The sequence below is a fragment of the Benincasa hispida genome, chromosome 9 (genome assembly GCF_009727055.1).
Source record: "Benincasa hispida cultivar B227 chromosome 9, ASM972705v1, whole genome shotgun sequence".
Taxonomy (NCBI): domain Eukaryota; kingdom Viridiplantae; phylum Streptophyta; class Magnoliopsida; order Cucurbitales; family Cucurbitaceae; genus Benincasa; species Benincasa hispida.
This window is the reverse complement of record NC_052357.1, coordinates 42,865,132-42,884,885: the sequence shown is the minus strand read 5'-3', so window position 1 is coordinate 42,884,885 and position 19,754 is coordinate 42,865,132. Positions and strand designations below refer to the sequence as shown.

Here is a 19,754-nt window from a genome sequence, read left to right as displayed (position 1 = left end):
AGATGGATCAAGTCCAAGTAAATAGCCAAAAATGGTCTATTGTATATGAATAAGGTTGGGTGCCTTATTTTGGTAACACTATCGGATGTGGGCCACTCTGTAGTTATTACAAGAAGTTGTAAAGTGTTACAAACGAAGTGATCCTGGTTCATTCATGTGGTGACATGAAGAGTGGGGGTGTCCTATGCAATGAGCTTATATAATATCGGACCAAAAAATAAGTCACTCTTACTTTATAACGTTGTTTACTGTTTAAGACTAACTATTTAAAGTGATGACCTAGGTAACTTAACCTTTATCCTGAGCTAACTATGAACTCCTGTTTATTTAGGATTATCCTTAGATTTGCATAGGTGAGGGTTGGCTCAACAGCACCGGCTTAATAAACCTCCCATTTCAGGGGTAAGACTAGGCAGATAGCTGGGGAAATAGGGTGCAAGAAAGAATTCACTCCTACTCGTTTTCAAGAATAGTAGAAAGGTTGTTCCCTTAAGTGCTGACTCTCGATCTTGAACAATGGAACCTACCCTCTCGATGGTCCAAGAGGGACTCGATTTGATGATTGGATCATAAATCAATTGTTCATTGGAGGATCAGGGCGGCTTAAGGAACAAGAGGTAATCTCGAGGGTAAAACAACTATTTGACCCAACCGTTATTACGATCAACCTGTGAAGGGTTAACTTACTAATCATGGTTATATCGAGTGGACACAATATATTTACAATGAGAGGAGCGCAACTATTGGACTTTAGTGGAGTGACCCAGTTGTTAACGAATGAGGGTTAATTTGATGTAAAGAGTTTAGTCAATTAATCTCGGATCGTTGAAGCCTATGATCTATAAGTCCATTAGGTTTCCCTACTAGCTCACAAATGGAATAAGCCTTAAAACAACGTGATAAGTTTAATTGAAACTTTTAAATTAGAATTAAGGGAATTAGTAATTATATGTGATATAATTACACGTTTAATTTTAAAATTAAACAAAATTGAAGAATCGATTAATATTTAAATATTACTTTCATGAATGGGGAATCATGATGATGGAATTTGCAACAAATTAATTTAATATTTGATATTAAATTAATAGAATGAATTAAATTGTTTAATTAATTATTAATTATAAATTATAAATTTTATTAGAAAATTAATTATTGAAATAATCTTTGTAAAATTAATAAAATTTCAGTTTTAATTAAAAGAACTAAAATCGAAAAGTATTTTGATTTTGAAAAATAAATTCAAAATAAAAGGAAATTGGAAATTTGTAAAAACCATTGGATTTTTCCACTTAGTTTTTCAAGCACCTTACTCATACCTCACTACATTCCACTCAAAATTCTCAAGCTGGAGCTGGCCAATTTTGATGTAATGAGAATGCATGTTGTGGTTGGTTAGAAGAGAAAGGGATTGAGCTGAAAACATTCATACAACTTCTGATTTTTTTTTTTACTGAAATCAAAAGGTTGAAAAAGGTGTTTTTCAACAAGTGAAAACCAGAAAAACAGTCTCCCTCTCTTCTCAATTCCCAAAATTCAATCTAAGACTCCTAGAGGATAGTAGGGAAGCTCTAGTGGTGGTCCATGGCCTGAATTGGAAAAGATTGCAGTTGAATTTTGATTTTGAAGTAGATCTTCAAAAGGTATGTGTGAAACCCTCTTAACATCTCATGAACATGCTTAATTCAAAGCTAAAATTGATGAATTAGAATGCTTAATGATCCAGTTTTCTTCCATTGCATGTTTTTAGAAACTAACACAAAATTGGTAAATTGAACACACGTATTTAATTTCTAGACATTACTTATCCTGCATATCCAAATACAAACATTAATTATCCTAGACATTTAAAACCCAAACATTCAAATCTCAGATATTTAATATCTATACCCATGAAACAATGTCTGCAATCCAAATAGGCCCTTTAAATTATTACTTAAACATTTTCTACCTGGATGTCAACTGCATACTATTCAAGTCTCATGAAATAATCTTGGACTTTTACTATAATGGCTAATTCATTATTACATATTTAAAATAGTCAACTATCATGTCGAATAACTAATTAACTATGAGGGTTTAGGACATAAATCCTAACATTTTGACCGTCAACAAAGACCAAAATTATTTAGAGTCATAGGATGGGTATGTATGACATGAGCATTATGCATGATTTGGGTATTATCCTTGAATTATGTTTGATATTTACCATGCATATTGAGCATGTGTAGATTATGTACAATAAACATGAAGATGTGGTGTACTTTGTATGTTGTTTGGCGGCTTTTTAAGTGTGAGCTACTCACTAGCTACTAGTATATGTTGTGTATTGACTCGACCAGGTTTTGTACGTATGGATAAGTTATCATTGCAACCTTAGTGATTTTGATAAAAAAAAAACATGAGAAATGTGGAGATTTAATTAGTTGTACTCTTTTTAGTAGTTGCTCCCATTTATGCTTACTCTTGTTGATTTATTTTTTATAATTAGATTGAAAATTTAGTGTTGTAGTGTTGTTGTTGTTATGAATCTGAGTTGTTCTTGGTTTAATTAAATTGAATGTTTCATTTGAGTTAAGTTTTGTTCATATTGGTCATTTCAAGTAGTTTGTTTTTAATGTTGTAAGCCTTGAAACAAGGCTTTTTCAGTATTTTTGAGCTAAGTTTACAATAGATTCTTATTCATTTTATTTGTTTTGTTTTAGTTTCTCACCTACATGATGAGACTTTATCACAAATACAAAATAAAAGTTGGATTTATTTATGTCTTCAAAAGTTTAGTTGGACTAAATCAATGATCTATTAATAAACAATAGTAGTTTACTAGATCTACGATTTTACATTTCAATAAAAATGAAGTATTTTCTTTCGCTCCTTTTTAATTTTTATTAAATTTGTTTGTACTTATTTACTTGTTATATTAAACAATATTTGGATGAATCTTCTAAAATATTTATCACTTTACTTTTAAATTGTGATCAACAAAATATCAAGATTAATATATATATATATATTTATTTAGGAAGAAGAAGACTAAAACGTACATCCCACTCCTACACATTGTGGAGAGAATAAGGGGGAGTGAGTTACAACTCCCTCCCTAAATTTTTTTTAAATATAAAATTAATTTTAATAATAAATCTTAATGTATAGTGTATATATATATATGATAACTACTTTATCATAGAATATATATTAGTTATCATATATATATATATATATATTATATTTATATAATATATATATATATTATATATATATAATATATATATATTAAATTCTATGTTATATCAAATATAACATATAACCTATAGTTCAATATTGTATCCAATACAACATAACCTATAGTATAATTCTCTCAACAAAAATATTTAATATAAATCTCATTTATATTAAATTTAATTATATGAATCCAATTCACATAATTAATATTTGAATCATATTCAAATATTTAATTTCTCCCAAATAAATACTAAATATTATAATGTATCAAATATATTATAGTTATTATATCATATATAATTAATTCCCTCAATTAATTTGAAAGTCCAAATTAATCCAAAAATTGATTCTCATAAAATCTTGTTGAACTACCGAGGGGACCTCATGGATCTGTAGCTTGAAGCTTCAACAGTATGTGAATAATTAATTAAATTATTCACCATCCGTTAACTATCGGACACTCCACTAAAGACCGACAACTGCACTGTATATATATTTCTGTGTCCATTGGATATATCCAATCAACGGTACAATGACTCTTCACAAGTTGCTCGTAAGTACAGCTGGGCTAAAATTACCGTTTTGTCCCTATAGTTACATCTAATTCCTTAAGTACCACTGATCCCTCTAATGAACAATAAATCATAGTCTAACTATGACCAAACCCTGGGTACATTGTTCAAGCCCTAGAATTAGCCCTTAATGGAACAATTTATCTACTTGCCCCGACATAGGAGAAGGAGTGAATTCTTTCTTGTGTAGCTATGTTCTCAGCTCCCTAATCAGACGAATCCTCAAAATGGTAGGCTTGTTGAGTCGGCAATCTAGTCACTCTCACCCATACAAATCAAAAGACCACGTTCAAAGGCAGAAGTTCACAACTCACTCAAGATCAGGTCATGTTACCTATGGTCATCCTGGTGAAATGTAAGTATCCATTATGAATGGCGTTATATAATGAGACTAAACATTTCGTGGTCTGATCTTATACAAACTCCTTTGCATATAATATTTTTGCTTACATGTCTCACATAAATGATCAGGATCAAATCATTTTTAGTATTTGACAACAATTGTAACGTCTACAAAGCGGGTCATACTCGTAGTGTTACCAGGATAAGATATCCATCCTTATCCATCTGCTATAGACCATTTAGGTTATCAATGATCCACCTGTATGTCCCTACATACATGTTTAAGTTACAAGATAACCTCAGATGTTAGTTTATTGGTTTGTGGTTAATGCAACTAATTTTGAAATAAAACATCATATATTTTATTACATAAATAAAATGTTTGTACAATACAATTACAAACTATAGGACCCTAAGAGATTTAGGGCATCAACACTTTCAATTATGTCATGTGTGATTATGAGACTATAGGTAGAAGATAATTTTCTAAACCATATTGATGAAGAAACTCATGCACGGACTGTGTGGAACAAGCTTGAGTTGCTATGTGCCTGTAAAACTAGTAATAATAAAATGTTTCTGATCAAATAAATGATGTATCAAGATGGAACACCTATGTTAGGTCACTTGAATACATGCCAAGGTATCATTAATCAGTTATCTAGGATGAATAATAAGTTTGAGGATGAGATACATGGGTTATGGATCTTTGATACATTTTCCAACTCGCGGGAAATATTTAGAACTTCCTTATCAAACTCAACCCCAAATGGTGTACTAAGTATGGATTTAGTAAAAAATAGTGTATTGAACGAGGAGATGATAAGAAAGTCATAGGGCTCTTCTTCACAATAAGATGTTCTTGTTATTAAAAGAAGGGGGAAGAGTAAGAGCAAAAGTCCGATGGATAAAGATGGAAACCAAAGTAAGAGTGACCAATTTGCAAATGTTGAGTGTCATTTTTGTCATGTGAAAGAGCATATAAAAAAGCATTGTCGGAAATTTAAAAGGGACAATAAAACTGATAAAGGCAAGGAAAAGAAGAATGATGATGATGGCGATGCAAACACAATTACTGTAGCCACCAAAGATTTTTACATCGTATTTGACGATGATGTTATAAATCTTGCTACATAACAAAGTAATTGGGTGATTGACAGTGGTGCCTTAGTTCATGCTACATCAAAGAGGGATTTCTTTGCATCCTATACACCTGATGATTTCGACGGTGTTAGGATGGGTAATGATGGATTAACAAAATCAGTTGGCATCAGAGATGTACACTTAGAGAACGAGAATGGTTCTAAGCTAATTTTGAAGAATGTGAAGCACATCCCTAATATTTGCATGAATTTGATTTCTACAGGTAAGCTTAATGATGAAGGTTACTGTAATACCTTTTATGATGGTGAATGGAAGCTTACTAAAGACTCTATAGTGGTAGCTAAAGAAGAGAAATATCCCTCATTGTATTATATGAAGGCTAAAATCACTGATTTTGATATAAATACAATGAATGATGAAGCGAGTGTTAAGCTTTGGCATAAAAGACTCAATCACTTGAATGAAATGGGTTTGAAGATATTAGCCAAGAAAAATCATCTTCCTAATATAAAGAGTGCACCCTTAAAAAGGTATCCTCTTAGTTTGGCAGGAAAGTAGGCTAGAGTTACTTTTAAGTCATCTCAGCATTCAAGGAAATCAAATGTACTAGATTTAGTACATTCTGATGTTTGTGGTCCTATAAAAATAAAAACACTTGGAGGTGCGTCATATTTTGTGATGTTTATTGATGATCATTCAAGGAAAATGCGGGTCTATACCTTAAAGACTAAAGATATGTTTCAAATGTTTAAATATTTTCATGTCCTCGTTGAGAGAGAAACTGATAGAGAGTTGAAACATATTAGGACTAATAATGGAGGTCAGTATTGTGGACCTTTTGATGAGTATTGCAGAAATCATGGTATTTAACATCAAAAGACACCTCCTGAGACTCCTCACTTAAATGGGATAGCTAAGAGAATGAACAGAATGAACATCTGTTAAGAGAATGAGATGCTTGCTTTTGTTCATATTCCTAAAGATGAGAGATCGAAACTTAATGCAAAGACTAGACCATGTGTTTTCTTGGCTATGGCCAAGATGAGTTCGGTTATAAATTATATGATCTAGTACAGAAGAAGCTCATAAGAAGTCGAGATGTTGTGTTTGTTTAAGACCAAACGATACTAAACATTTAAAAAACAGATAAAACAGAGTCTGAGCACAATGATGATCTGATTGATTTGAGTTTAGTTTTTTTTTTAACACAACCTTCTATACATATAGAAAATGAGGTTCAAAATGATCAATTTGTTGATACAAACGAGGATTCTGAATAGGTTGAGTCAGATAACAACGTTCAGGAACAGTTGTCAGAAATAGAAGCTCCTATAGATGTTTCACTCAAGAGATCTGTTAGAAATCGACATCCGTCAACAAGATATTCAGCTAATGAATATTTATTATTAACTGATGGGGGAGAGCCTGAGAGTTAGGAAGTGTCCATAGAAGATGAGCATAAAAGAGAGTGGATTGATGCCATGAAAAATGAGATGAAGTCTTTACATGAAAACTACACTTTTGAGCTTGTGAAATCGCCTAAAGGAAAAACTACACTAAAAAATAAGTGGGTTTATAGAGTGAAACAGGAAGAACATACCTCAAATCTGCGTTACGAAGAGAGATTGGTTGTCAAAGAGTTCAATTAGAAGAAAGGTATCGACTTTGATGAAATTTTTGCTCAAGTTGTCAAGATGTCTTCTATACGTGTAGTTCTGGGTTTGGCAACTAGTCTTGACTTAGAGGTTGAGCAGATGGATGTTAAGACTGCATTTCTTCATAGGGACTTAGATAAAGAAATCTACATGGAACAACCAGAGGGTTTGAGCAGAAAGACAAAGAGCATCTAATGTGTAAATTGGGTGAAAAGTCTTTATGGGTTGAAACAGGCACTGAGGCAATGGTACAAGAAGTTTGAGCCAATTATGGGGGAGCAAGGCTACTAAAAGGATACTTTTGATCATTGTATTTTTGTCTAGAAATTTTTTGATGATGATTTTATTGTATTATTGCTTTATGTTGATGACATTTTGATTGTTGGCAAGTATGTTTTGAGAATTGACAAGTTAAAGAAATAATTGAGCAAATCCTTTGCCATGAAGGATTTGGGGCCAGCAAAGAAAATTCTTGGAATTAGAATAGTTTGAGACACCAAGAATTTATATATGTCACATGAGCAGTACATAGAGAAGTGAAGGGATCGAATCCTGCAGCGGAAGTGTTTTGTGAGCGTCTTGCATCCCACAATTTGATTTTTACATAAACAAATTCAGTATACTAAAGCAGAATATAAACATATAATATAGCATACTTTAAGGAAAAAGATTAGAACCATTCTTACATTTGTAGATTCTCATGCTTCATGAACAATCCTCTTTAAGTTCTAACGAACGGCTCCTCCAACGATCTTGATCATGAACGATTTCTTGAACAATCTCGAATACTACCACGAGAGTAACCTCGTTATTCTCTAGGATTCCAATTGAGGAATAGGTGGTATCCAACTATTGGGAGAGGGAGAGAAGAAAAGGTTTTGGAAAGTAGAGAGGATTCTCTTTGTGGCTTAGGAAAAATTTTGCACAATAACACATGTGTGTTGTATATTATCAGTCTCTATAACAGTGTCCCCCAAAGTGGTCATAGGGAGGTTTTTATATAGAGAAGGGTCAAGCCCTTTTCCAAATCCTTTTCCTATTTCCCTTTTCCACAATTAATTAATTAAATAACACTTATTTAATTAATTAGTCCAATTAAATAACACTATTTTAATTTAATTTTCACATTATAAATAACTATTTATACATTAATCTAATTTAATGTATATATATTTAATTATTATAAACATCGTATATATATGTGCAATACCTCTCTATTAATTAATTTTTTGTGAATCTAATTCACTTGAATTAATTATTTGAATCTTATTCAAATATTACTTTCCAATTTAATTTTAATTATAAATCATATCCATAATCAATTATATATTAATCACATTAATATATAGTTTCCTTAAATTTATTTGAACAATTCAAATCATCTCTCTTAAATATCATTTACTGAACTAACAAGGGGACCTAGTGAACCTGTAGATCAGAAGCTCCAACGATATAAGATTAATTGGTTAAACTCATTAACCAAGTTAATCAATATTCGTTAACTATGAGTACACTTCACTAAAGACCCACAACAACACTCTTCTCACTACATATATATTTCTATCTATGGATATAGAATAATAACAGCAAGTTAGTCCTTCGTGAGTGTCTGTAACTTCAACTGGATCAAATTACTATTTTACTCTTGGGTTACCTTTGATTCCTTAAGTACCAATGTTTCTCTAATGAACAATCTATTTATGGTCCAACCAATACAGAAACTACTCTTGGGTCAATGAGAGGGTAGTGTCCTTTGTTCCTTAAGGGAACACTCATCTACTTACCCCTAAGGCAGGAAGGATTGAATTTCATCTTGTATTATTATGTTCCCAACTCCCTATTCGGTCTTGTCCATAAAATAGTAAGCATATTGGGTCGACGAACTAGTCACCCTTACCCATACAAATCAAAGTACAATTCCTCATGAACAGGAGTTCATAATATACTTAGGATTAAGACTAAGTTGTCTAGATCATCCTATTGAAATACGAACCTAACTAGTTAACGGCATTACATCTAGTGGTTACTATTTTGCGGCCCAGTCCTATGTAAACTCATTGCATAGGATACCCCTACTCGCATATCAACTACAGAATGTGTTGGATCATTACATTTGTATCAAATACAAAGTGGATTGTATCCATAGTGTTACCAGAATAAGGTACCCAACCTTATCTCTATATTATAGACCCTTTAAGCTATATCTTGAACATTGAACCCTGTATGTCTCTACATACAGTTCAAGACTCATAAGGCAACCTTGAATGTTAGTTTATTTGATTTAGGGTTATTAAGAAAAAACAAATAAACAACACAAACAATAAAAATTATGAATTAACACCTATAACTCTTTATTGATGACGATCAAATAATAACATTTACTATTTACGATTTTTATGGCAAAAAACCCAACAAGAAAGTGTTTGAGCATTTCAACATGAGTAAAGTGAAACTGGTCAGTTCTCCTTTATCTAGTCACTTCAAACTAAGTAGTAAACAGAGTCCTTCTACAGATAAAGAGAAGGAAGATATGAGCAAGATCCCTTATGCTTTAGTAGTTGGAAGCTTGATGTATGCCATGGTATGTACTAGACTTGATATTGCTCACGTTATTGGTGTTGTTAGCCATTTTCTGTTCAATCCAGAAAATAGCATTGGTAGGAGTCAAGTGCGTCATGAGATATTTGGGAGGCACTTCTAGTTTGAAGCTCACAATTGGAGGTGGAAAGCCAGTACTCGCTGAATACACTAATTCAGATATGGCAGGAGATCTAGACAACAAAAAGTCTACTTCTGGTTGCTTGATGACATTTGTAGGTGGTGCAGCATCTTGGCAATCAACGTTGCAAGAGTGTGTTGCACTGTCTACAACTGAATCAGATTATATTGCAGCAACAGAGGCTTGCAAAGAGATGTGGATGAATCCACCCATGAAGGATTATCTTCAAGCCAAATTAACGAGGAACGACATCGTCGGACATGAGAGACAAGCTCATGAGCCACAACATTACAATGACGCTTAACAAAGGAGAATCCCTCAATGATACCTCAATGTGTAAATCTACACAAAGAATCCACGAAAAATTGAATCTCATTTGTATATCGAGTAGAGGTCGTCAGAAGGCTCCCATAAAATCAGCAAATCTATCTCGGCCTATAGAGCTTTAGATACCTTGGAGATAGCCTCATGGAGAACCAAAGCTTTGACAAACTCTACAGAACCACTGAAAGGATGAAACTTTTTCATGATAATTAGAGTCTCACCATCAAAATCACGAATAACAGCTCCAAAACCCACCTCACTACTTCTATCAGAATTCACCTTAAAAGACCCTGAAGGTGGGGTCGTCCAAGTAGCTTCCTCAATTGAAGGATGGTCCTCAGAAACCTGCCCTATAGTCAAGGATCTAGCCTAGCTATCAAATGACTCAACCATAGAAAACGCCCAAAAGCAACAAGATCCTGAGAGAATGAAGAATCACCATCAAAGAAACACCAGTGAATTGCGGCGATGCCAAATAGAGGACGAGGTAAGTGAGAAAATCCGTAGATCTTGAGAGTTGAGAGTCACAATAGCCCTACAAAAATAAAGAGGCATAATCCGTGTAGAAACCATCAATATTAATCTAATATACATAGTGGCCCAATTGTATTTCTTTGCTTCATAATTCATGTTGATTCCAATGAATCTGAAATGAAATAATCGAAAGGCTACTAATCTTTTTAATTGATTGAGCAATTGACAGATGATCCAGGAGAGACAAACTAGAAAATCAAGAAGACCAAATATTCCACCTTGAACTTTAGGAGCAGTCATGTGCTTCCAACTAACAGAATGAATCTTGAAGTCACTATCTTCAATGGGTTCAATTTAACCTCTCTCATACATAAGTTGTTATTTAAAACTTTTGCAATTGAGTTATTATAAACTTTACGAAACATTGCATTTGATAACAAACTAGTATTATTTATAATATTTTAAACATGGTAAAGTATTTTAATTTAAAATTCTTAACCGTGACTTAGAAATTATGTTATTGTTTCTTTTCCTCTAATTTAATATCATAATCTGATTTTAGAAATCTAAAAAATGAATTTATTACTTGATGAATTAACTAATTATGGATATACATTGAATCTTTATTTATAAGTTTTTTTAAAGTGCTCAAGTAGTTCTAAATCTCAATAAATAAAAAAAAATAAGATTAAAAACTGTGAATAATTTTCCTAAAATTAGTAGGAGAAGTAATAAGTCAAAAACAAACAAAAGAATCGTAACAAATTTCCTAATCCTATTGGAAATCGGCGTTTATCCAAATTCCCTTCTTCTTTCTGTTTTGTAATTTCTCTATAAGTTGTTGAGTCTCAGAGTTTAGATTTCACAAATCACTTCCCAATCTTCTTCTTCATCATCACATCAATTCTCTAATTCCTTTTTGTTGCTATGGATGTTGATTTGACTCCTCAATTGCCGAAGAAGATCTATGGCGGTGATGGAGGTTCCTACTATGCTTGGTCTCCCAAGGAGCTTCCCATGCTCCGTGAAGGAAACATTGGTGCTTCCAAGCTTGCCCTCGAGAAGAATGGCTTCGCTCTCCCTCGCTACTCTGATTCCGCCAAGGTCGCTTATGTTCTTCAAGGTATTTTTATCAATCTTGTGATGATCTTCAACTAGATTTAGTTTTATGTGAAATTCAAATTCATTTAGATCTATTTTTAGTGTTTATTGAATTTTCATGTGGAAAATGTTTTAGGTAATGGAGTAGCTGGAATTATTCTGCCGGAAAAGGAGGAGAAGGTGATCGCAATCAAGAAAGGTGATGCGATCGCTCTTCCGTTTGGCGTCGTGACGTGGTGGTTCAACAAAGAAGCCATCGATTTGGTGGTTTTGTTCTTAGGTGACACATCGAAGGCTCACAAATCAGGTGAGTTTACCGACTTCTTCCTTACCGGTGCCAATGGAATCTTCACCGGCTTCTCCACGGAGTTCGTCGGGCGAGCCTGGGATATGGATGAGGCATCGGTGAAAACTTTGGTGAAAAACCAAACCGGAACCGGAATCGTGAAGTTGAAGGAAGGAACGAAGATGCCAGAGCCGAAGCAAGAGCACCGAAACGGAATGGCATTGAATTGCGAGGAGGCGCCGCTGGATGTGGATGTGAAGAACGGAGGACGAGTTGTGGTTCTGAACACGAAGAATCTGCCGCTGGTAGGGGAGGTTGGATTGGGAGCAGATCTGGTTCGATTGGATGGAAGTGCAATGTGCTCGCCTGGATTCTCATGTGATTCGGCATTCCAGGTGACATACATCGTGAAAGGAAGCGGAAGAGCGGAGGTTGTAGGAGTGGATGGGAAGAAGGTTCTTGAAACAAGAGTGAAAGCTGGAAATCTGTTCATTGTACCGAGGTTCTTCGTGGTATCGAAGATTGGAGATCCGGAAGGAATGGAGTGGTTCTCCATTATCAGCACTCCCAACCCTGTTTTCACTCACTTGGCTGGCAGCATCGGCGTCTGGAAATCTCTGTCGCCGGAAGTTATTCAGGCAGCCTTCAACGTCGATGCTGATTTGGTGAAGAACTTCTCTTCCAAGAGGGCTTCCGATGCCATCTTCTTCCCTCCTAATTAGATTCATCTTCATCTTCTTCAATAAAGTCTCTGTTTTTTTTCTGTAGATTTTCCTGTTCTGTTTCTCTTCTGCTTCTATAATCTTCAAAGTTTGAAGTACATTAATAATATGATTTCTTTCTTTCTTTCTTTCCTTTTTTATTCAAATTTGTTTGGATAATGGAGTTTATGTTTTTGAATGTTCAAAGTATCAACAACTCAGTGTCATCAACTTCAAAATTGCAATTTAATTGTACAAATTCTAATAATTATTTCATATCATACAGTTAAATGGATCTTTAAACCTCTAAAACTCAAGTTACTGAACACCCCTGAATGATTATCATTATACCATGATTAAAAGTAATTTTGAAAAATGATAAAAAGTAATTCTAACAATTTAAGAAATTAGACCTAACAATGGCCTAAGATTATCTGGGTTGGATGGTGAAAATCACTCTCAATCACACCTATAATTGCATTTTTCATATTATTAGAATTGATTTTGAAGGAATCAAAAGTTTTGTAATCATTTTGTTTTTTGTTTTTGTTTTTTAAAATTAAGCCTATGACACATTTCAATCAAGTGGCTTTCAAAAAGTTGTTTAGATGAAATAGTAATTGTCAAAAATAAAACTTGGTTACCAAACGGGTCTAGGTGATTATAATTAATGAAAATTTTAGTAGATGTTTTTTATCATTGAGAAAATTGGTGAAAATTAAATCCATGGTAAAAGTTGTGTGTTACATGGTAACTTAGGGATAAATTTGCTCCTTCTCTCCATTTTTAGTTATTTATATTATGAAAAGTTATATCGATAAATATCTTTAAAAAAAAAATTCCGATAATTTAATTGTTTTTAAAAGGTAGTTAAAGGGTTGAATTTGAAAAGAAAAAATGGGTGATAGATATGAGGGTGGAGGAATCATATGGAAAAAGAAAAACAAGTAAAAAGTTAGGTCCAAATGTCATATTATTTCTATGATGAAAGGAATATTTTTTTGTATAGGAAACAAAGTTTGGAAATGTAATACCTTTTTAGGTGTCCAATGAAGTTGAGAATTTGATTCTTTTCATTAATGATAATTTGAATCCAATTCCCAACGGTAGGTGAAAATAAAAACTGACCTAATTTTTTTTGCCTGTGCCTCCAACTTTTTTAGTTTTAAGTTGGGTCTAGAGTGTACAATTAAAATATTTAATTCTTAATAAAGAATTTGGTTGTGAGAAATATACTAGATAAATGATAAATTTAAATTCTAAGAGTTTAAAGGAGTGATATTTGATTCTACATGGTTGGAGGCGTATACGAGATTCTACTAGATTAGATTTTCCTTTCAAGTTGTTGACGTAGACGAGAAGCTTAAAATGACCAAAAAAAAAAATGTTTTTTTTTTTCAAGAACTACCACTTTCAAATGGTGTGCTTTTAGTGATTCTTTGTATGCCATTCCACTCCTCTAAAGAAAAACAAAATTTGGAATCTTTATCGGGTGACTACTTGCAAACATGCAAACAAGGGGGGGAAAAGTTGAAACACACAAAAATGGTAGAAATAAAATATAACTCTCTTTTTTTTTTTTTTTTTGATAAATTATTATATTTTAGATTCTTATTTTTTAAATCACCAACCAAACTCAACTCAACTCATATCCAAGAACCATACAAATCTCAATGCTCTAACCTCACATGTACTCAAGCAAAGAGACATCCCCCAAATCCTTTCCAAGGGTTAATAATTTGTAGCCTTACCACACTCATGTTCATAAGGACAGGGTCAGGACAGTTGAGCAAGAAGGTTTGGGGCGAAATGGGAAAAATACATTACATAACTGATGTGAAGAAGTTATTTGATTGAGATAATAGCAATAACAATCAAATAAAGGCATACAAATACAAAAAAATTTAAATTTTAAGGGGGAAGGAAAATTTCCCAAGCTGCATTTTGAGAGAAGGGGAAGGGGCAAAAGTATTGAGTAATTGGTGAGGTTTATGGCAGGAGGGGAAAGCATTGTCAGAGCTACCTAATTTCGTGCATGCAAATAAGGTTATTTATGTTAAGAACCTCATTACTGCCCAAAATCAAAGGACAAAACTTCCTCCGACACATCCAAAATCTCTTCGACTTCAACCTCTTTGGCTTCGTATTCCTCTTCTTCGTCGCTGGCTTCGCCATCCCGCAGCTTCTGCCGCAACAACTTCTCTTCTTCGTGCAATCTCTTCCATTCATTCACCCACTTGTCCCACTCATCCTTCAACATTCTCCGTTTCTCACGCTCCTGCTCGCTAAGTAGCATAGATACATCCTGATCTTCAGCCTCGTACTTCTTGCTGTACTTCTTCAAATTCTTTGCTATCTCTTCCTCTTTTTCTGGACCCAAGAAGGATGGTGGCCTTGGCCGCCATGCAAACTGTCACAAGCCATTTGAAAACCAGGGCATTTAATGATAATTCCAAAGACTTTGTCATGATCAATAAACTAAATTGATCTAATTTTTGCAAACATACACGTTCGTGAACGACCAATAAAGTATACTATGGATGTATTTGGACTGCATTTTTAAATGTTTAATTTAAAAAATAAATCATTTTGGAAGAAAAAATTGGTATGTTTAGCAATTATTCAAAATAGCTTTCGAAGTGTATTTTCAATCATTTTGATCAAAAGTGTTTAAATAAAAATGAGTTTTTGAAAAACACTTTTTTCTCAAGTCAATCCAAACGGGCCCTATAAACCTTCCGTACAGCAAGATTACAATATACAACCCAAATAATTAGTAAGTCTTCCAACTGAGTTACATAGACCCAAATAATTAGTAAGTCTTCCAACTGAGTTACATAGACGGTGTCTTCTAACTTAATATCAGATTCTCAGTCATTTTTAATAATAAAAACATAAGATTTGCAGAATATAATGGATAAGTTACCTGAAAGAAATGATCCTTCAAGATTCGATAGAGTAGTTTTCCATTGAAGGACCATATGTTGAAACCATTTTCCATCTCATGGACTGAAGTTACAGCAGTTGCAACATACCTGTACAGATGCAAACAACAAGACCATCTCAGCTGCCAAGGCAAAACATTCGGATCCAATCTCATAACAACATGGAAATAAGGATGCCCTCAAAATTACCTTCCGGTAGGATCCCATTCAATATCAGTAGCCATGAAATGCTCTGCGGTCGCCATCGTCTCCAGCTCATCAACATTGTAGAATTCCAACTGTCCGTTGAAACCTTTCAAACCAGCAAGAATAATGAATCGTCCAGCAGGTGACCAGAAAAGAGCATTGGCCTGCTTGCCTTTGAGAGTTGTAAGTTTTGACACTCGGCCACTGTTGTGAGTGCTGCTTCGCATAGAGTAAAAGCTAATATCTGGCCTTGGGTTGTCACCATGAATAACTGCAAACCTGTGCCCCTTTGGCTCCCAGGCAAAGGCAATGATCTTGTCATTCTTATTCTCAAGCTCCAGCACTTCAATGGGAATATCCCGCTCTTTTATGCGGAAAAGCTCAAACCCTGTGTATGTGCTTTTCTTCGTCTTTGTATATCTATCAACCTTGACAGCAAGATAATCCCCATTGCTTTGCCAGTACATTTTACAATCGCTAACGCTGAAAAGATTTTTCTGCCTCAACTCCTCCTTGCTGGGGATTTGGACAAGACTCACCTAGGAAACAAAAGAAGACGATTGAAAATTTTTTAATTCAAAGATCAAAAGAATAGTGACATAAGCCGCAAGGGAGTACTCACCCTAGCCGGTTGGTTCCCACCACCTAGCTCAGGAACAAACAGTGCAATAATGGGATCTGTAGGGGACCAGCAGAAATCCATTACATTTTCAACCTTCAAAGACTTTTTGTCAATAAGGGAGAAAGTCTCTGTTTCATAGACTGAAATCACATTCTTCCCAATCCTGGCAAAGTATTTATCATCTTTTCCACCACCCCACCTGCATAAACAACAATTACATATATACCATCAGCAAGAAAAAAAAACATTCTGACCAATATGACAAGCCGGAAAGGAACTTAGATAGAAAGGCATATCCAAAGCAGACGTAAATACCTAAAAACAGGCCAAGATACCCCAGCAACACCACCAGTTCCTCCAATGGCAAAATCATCAGGACTTCCCTTAAAATCTCTCATTACTTTTCCAGTTCTTACATCAAAAATATTGATCACAATCCTCTAAAAGAACATGTAATCAGCAATGATAGAAAGTTAAGAACACCCTTCAATCGAAATAGAAACTACGATAGGAAAAAAAAAATGCTCACATTTGCATCACGGGGATTGCTGGGCTCATGACTGCTGTACGTCACCAAATATTTCTCACCAGGAGAAAAATCAATTAACTTAACCTACATTTTATATATTAAAAGCTTAAGGCCTTTGGGACGTTAGCAAGCACTGTCAGAAGGTCTGGAGCGAAAAACAATAACAAACCTGTTGATGGGCAAAGCGCATCAGACGGTTAAAGGTACCTGCTCCACCCCAAACTGCAGCACCCTGTCGGTGAATTGTTGCTAGGTAAGTCCCCAATGAGGACCACTGAACAAAACTCTCGGTCCAGAACTGTAAAAGAAAATTATTGAATTAAAATAGGGTTAACAGCCCAAGAGCAAAGATGTCTAAATTGTATTAATATTATATTGATATCCCAACATCAACCAAAACAATCTAACCAGGAGATAGTATCAACTTTAGATATAAAAATAAGTTCAATACTCAAGACAGGCTAAAGGATACTCACTTGACGCTTGTAAACAGGCTCAGGCTTCAAATGTCTAGCATCATTCCAGAAAACCTCAGTATCGGAACCAGATCGGATAACAAACTGATCCCGTGCTTTTTCATCAGTTAGCCACTGTTGAAGATTCTCCTGAAATGTTCAGAAGTAAATAGCAATTAGCATCATACTTCCATGACAGCACAATTTGATCCATAAAATCACATATTCTCCCATGGTTCTTTTTCCCCATAGAAAATATTCAGCTAAGCACAGCTCCCAGATAACCTTCACATGATCCATAAAACCCCCACCTTTCCTCAAGAAAACATACCACAAGAAGCAGTGAAGAAGGAAAATCAAGTAACGTTGCAGATAGTTTACCCCAGGAGTATATGGGCTAATTTCAGGAGGGGCCCACTCATCTGGGACTTTCATAAATCTGTCGAAGTCCTCAAACATGTTAACAGTGAAAATATGTGCTCTATCCAACTTGTACCCATCAGTTTTCTCTTTAGCAAGCTCAGCCTCCTACAATATGACTGAAATTAAATGAGATGCTCAATTCATGGATCAGAACTGCAGTATTACACCCAAGACAAATGAGATTACACACACACACAAAAAAAAAAAAGGACATACAACAAAAAGCCTCGAAGCACAGCCGAGTGCAAAAACAACTATAGTAACAAAACGTATAGGAACAGAATTCCATGAAGGTAAACATACTCTTGAATGAAACGCATGTCTAGTGGTAATTCAAAATATCAAATTATCATATAGTGCACACTTTCTGAATGCTAGAAAGTTTCCATTTCAAGACCATTCTAACAAGGAATATTTATGATTTACCACTAATGCTATGCCAATATATTACTGGTATGCAAAAACAATGAGAGATTAGGAAATAATCATAACAAGTTAAGTCAAACAAGTCATTAATTCATGAACATCAAACTACCTCTATAGTATTTATATTCCACCTCTAAATGGAAGATAGAGTGATGGTAAACGAGAGGTGTAAGGCACCATTACAATGGATGGACTGTGGAGGTTGAAAGTAGTCCCACCCAAAGGGACTAGAGTTAAGTACCAGCTAAGCTAAAAAGTAAGATGAGATTGCAAGTTTCTGTCACTCTATTGAACTTCATCAAATGCCAACAAGAACCAAAAGTGGCAAAGATAGGAAACTTTCATTTTATCTTAAACAAGATTTATACTATAGAACATTATTTCTTCATAATACTATTTAAAATACATTTTGATTTGATAAATATATGAAGTTTCAGAGAAAAGTTAGCAGAAACAACACAAGAGTGCGTGAGATGATGAGAAAGTACCTGTGGGGTGCCGTACTCAATAAAGCAGTAACCTAAAGTTTTCTGTGTAGTAGGGTCAACAGGCATCCACAAACCATCATCCTTAATTACTCCAATCTGTCCAAAAATTTTACGAACAACACCTTCGAGCTTCTCAAACTTCTCCGGAGGAACAACCGGAAGATTGTCAACAACTATAATGTTTCCAAACCCAGAATCAAACTCTAGACTCTCCTCTTGTAGAACCTCTTCATCATCACTATACATAATTGCAGAAAAATGAAGGAATATGAGCCACGAAATGGAAAAACGAAAATAAACGAATAAACCCATCATGTTTCAAAGGAGAGCTCAGAAAATGCAAATTAAGATACAAAATCAAACGATGAAAGTATAAAGCTTTGACCTAATGATTCCGAAATCCTCGCCAGGAGGGAGACGAATAGCGTCAAAATCAACTTGGGAGAGATCTATCCCAAGCCGACCAGCCGTTTCCTCAATCTCCTTCATCAGCATCACGTCCGCCATGACGAACTAACTAGCTCTGTCGGCGGCAAGATTTGAATGAGCAGTAGATCTTCCACTGCAAGGATTTATTTAACGTAACCTAAGATCATTTTCGTAAGAAAGAAACAAAATGTCTCAAAATATATTGAGGAAGGGAGGGAAAAGAACGGACGATTATGAGAAGAGTATAGAGATGCCAGCGTTAAATGGAGAAACCAATCGGCGACGGCCAGATGCAGGATGCTGCACCGAGAGGGTCGGCTGATATTTCGACAGCTGAGGGTGCAGCGTGCGGCGGCAGTCGATCAAATGGTGTCGAGCAGGAACGGCGAGCGGCGGGGCGAGGTGCAGTGGCTGGTAATGGGAGGGAGGAGGTGGCTGATGGGGAAAATAGGGTTTAGAAAAGGGATAGATAGGGAAGAATGGCTAAAAAAAAATTAGAAAACTAAAATAAATAACAAAAAAAAAAAGGTTTAGATACCATTTCGCTCGAGGTACTTTTTTTTTTCTAATATCCTTTTTAGTTCTTAGGTTTTATATCTATATTTTTTTATTTGATAATTACGTTTCAAAATATTATATTTAATTATTAAATTTTGAGTTTAATTTCCATTTAATCTCTTAAGTTTCAAAATATTACAATTTTTATCTTTGAAATTTGAGTTTTGTTTCAACTTGATCATTGAATTTTAAG

General features: G+C 34.5%; 2 protein-coding genes across 3 annotated transcripts; one reads left to right on the top strand and one right to left on the bottom strand.

Annotated features, from left to right (window-relative positions):
- Positions 1-11,166: 11,166 nt before the first annotated feature.
- Positions 11,167-12,649, top strand: LOC120085531 (glutelin type-D 1-like). The gene is made up of 2 exons (XM_039041549.1): positions 11,167-11,535; positions 11,650-12,649. The coding sequence occupies exons 1-2, from the start codon at positions 11,340-11,342 to the stop codon at positions 12,519-12,521; spliced, it is 1,068 nt and encodes a 355-aa protein (XP_038897477.1). The 5' UTR covers positions 11,167-11,339; the 3' UTR covers positions 12,522-12,649.
- A 1,649-nt stretch (positions 12,650-14,298) lies between these two features.
- On the bottom strand, positions 14,299-19,494 carry LOC120085530 (eukaryotic translation initiation factor 3 subunit B-like). 2 transcript variants are annotated; one of them, XM_039041547.1, is made up of 12 exons: positions 19,233-19,494; positions 18,960-19,136; positions 18,575-18,812; positions 17,619-17,765; positions 17,259-17,387; positions 16,952-17,080; positions 16,783-16,866; positions 16,569-16,693; positions 16,254-16,452; positions 15,635-16,170; positions 15,427-15,535; positions 14,299-14,910 (listed from the first exon to the last, which is right to left on the bottom strand). In XM_039041547.1, exons 2-12 carry the CDS (start codon positions 19,079-19,081, stop codon positions 14,569-14,571), a joined length of 2,160 nt encoding a protein of 719 aa, XP_038897475.1. In that variant the 5' UTR covers positions 19,082-19,136; positions 19,233-19,494; the 3' UTR covers positions 14,299-14,568. The 2 variants fall into 2 exon arrangements, with proteins under 2 accessions (XP_038897475.1, XP_038897476.1); XM_039041548.1 differs by lacking the exons at positions 18,960-19,136; positions 19,233-19,494 and having other exon boundaries at positions 17,619-17,776; positions 18,575-18,713.
- Positions 19,495-19,754: the final 260 nt, after the last annotated feature.

Bases quoted from the DNA above. Each gene is read 5' to 3' on its own strand.
- LOC120085531 (XM_039041549.1), top strand. From the start codon at position 11,340: ATGGATGTTGATTTGACTCCTCAATTGCCGAAGAAGATCTATGGCGGT. The intron at 11,536-11,649 runs GTATTTTTATCA...AAAATGTTTTAG, and splicing joins GGTCGCTTATGTTCTTCAAG to GTAATGGAGTAGCTGGAATT.
- LOC120085530 (XM_039041547.1), bottom strand. From the start codon at position 19,081: ATGGCGGACGTGATGCTGATGAAGGAGATTGAGGAAACGGCTGGTCGG. The intron at 16,453-16,568 runs GTATTTACGTCT...TTGTTTATGCAG, and splicing joins GTATCTTGGCCTGTTTTTAG to GTGGGGTGGTGGAAAAGATG. The intron at 14,911-15,426 runs GTAACTTATCCA...GGCTTGTGACAG, and splicing joins TGAAGGATCATTTCTTTCAG to TTTGCATGGCGGCCAAGGCC.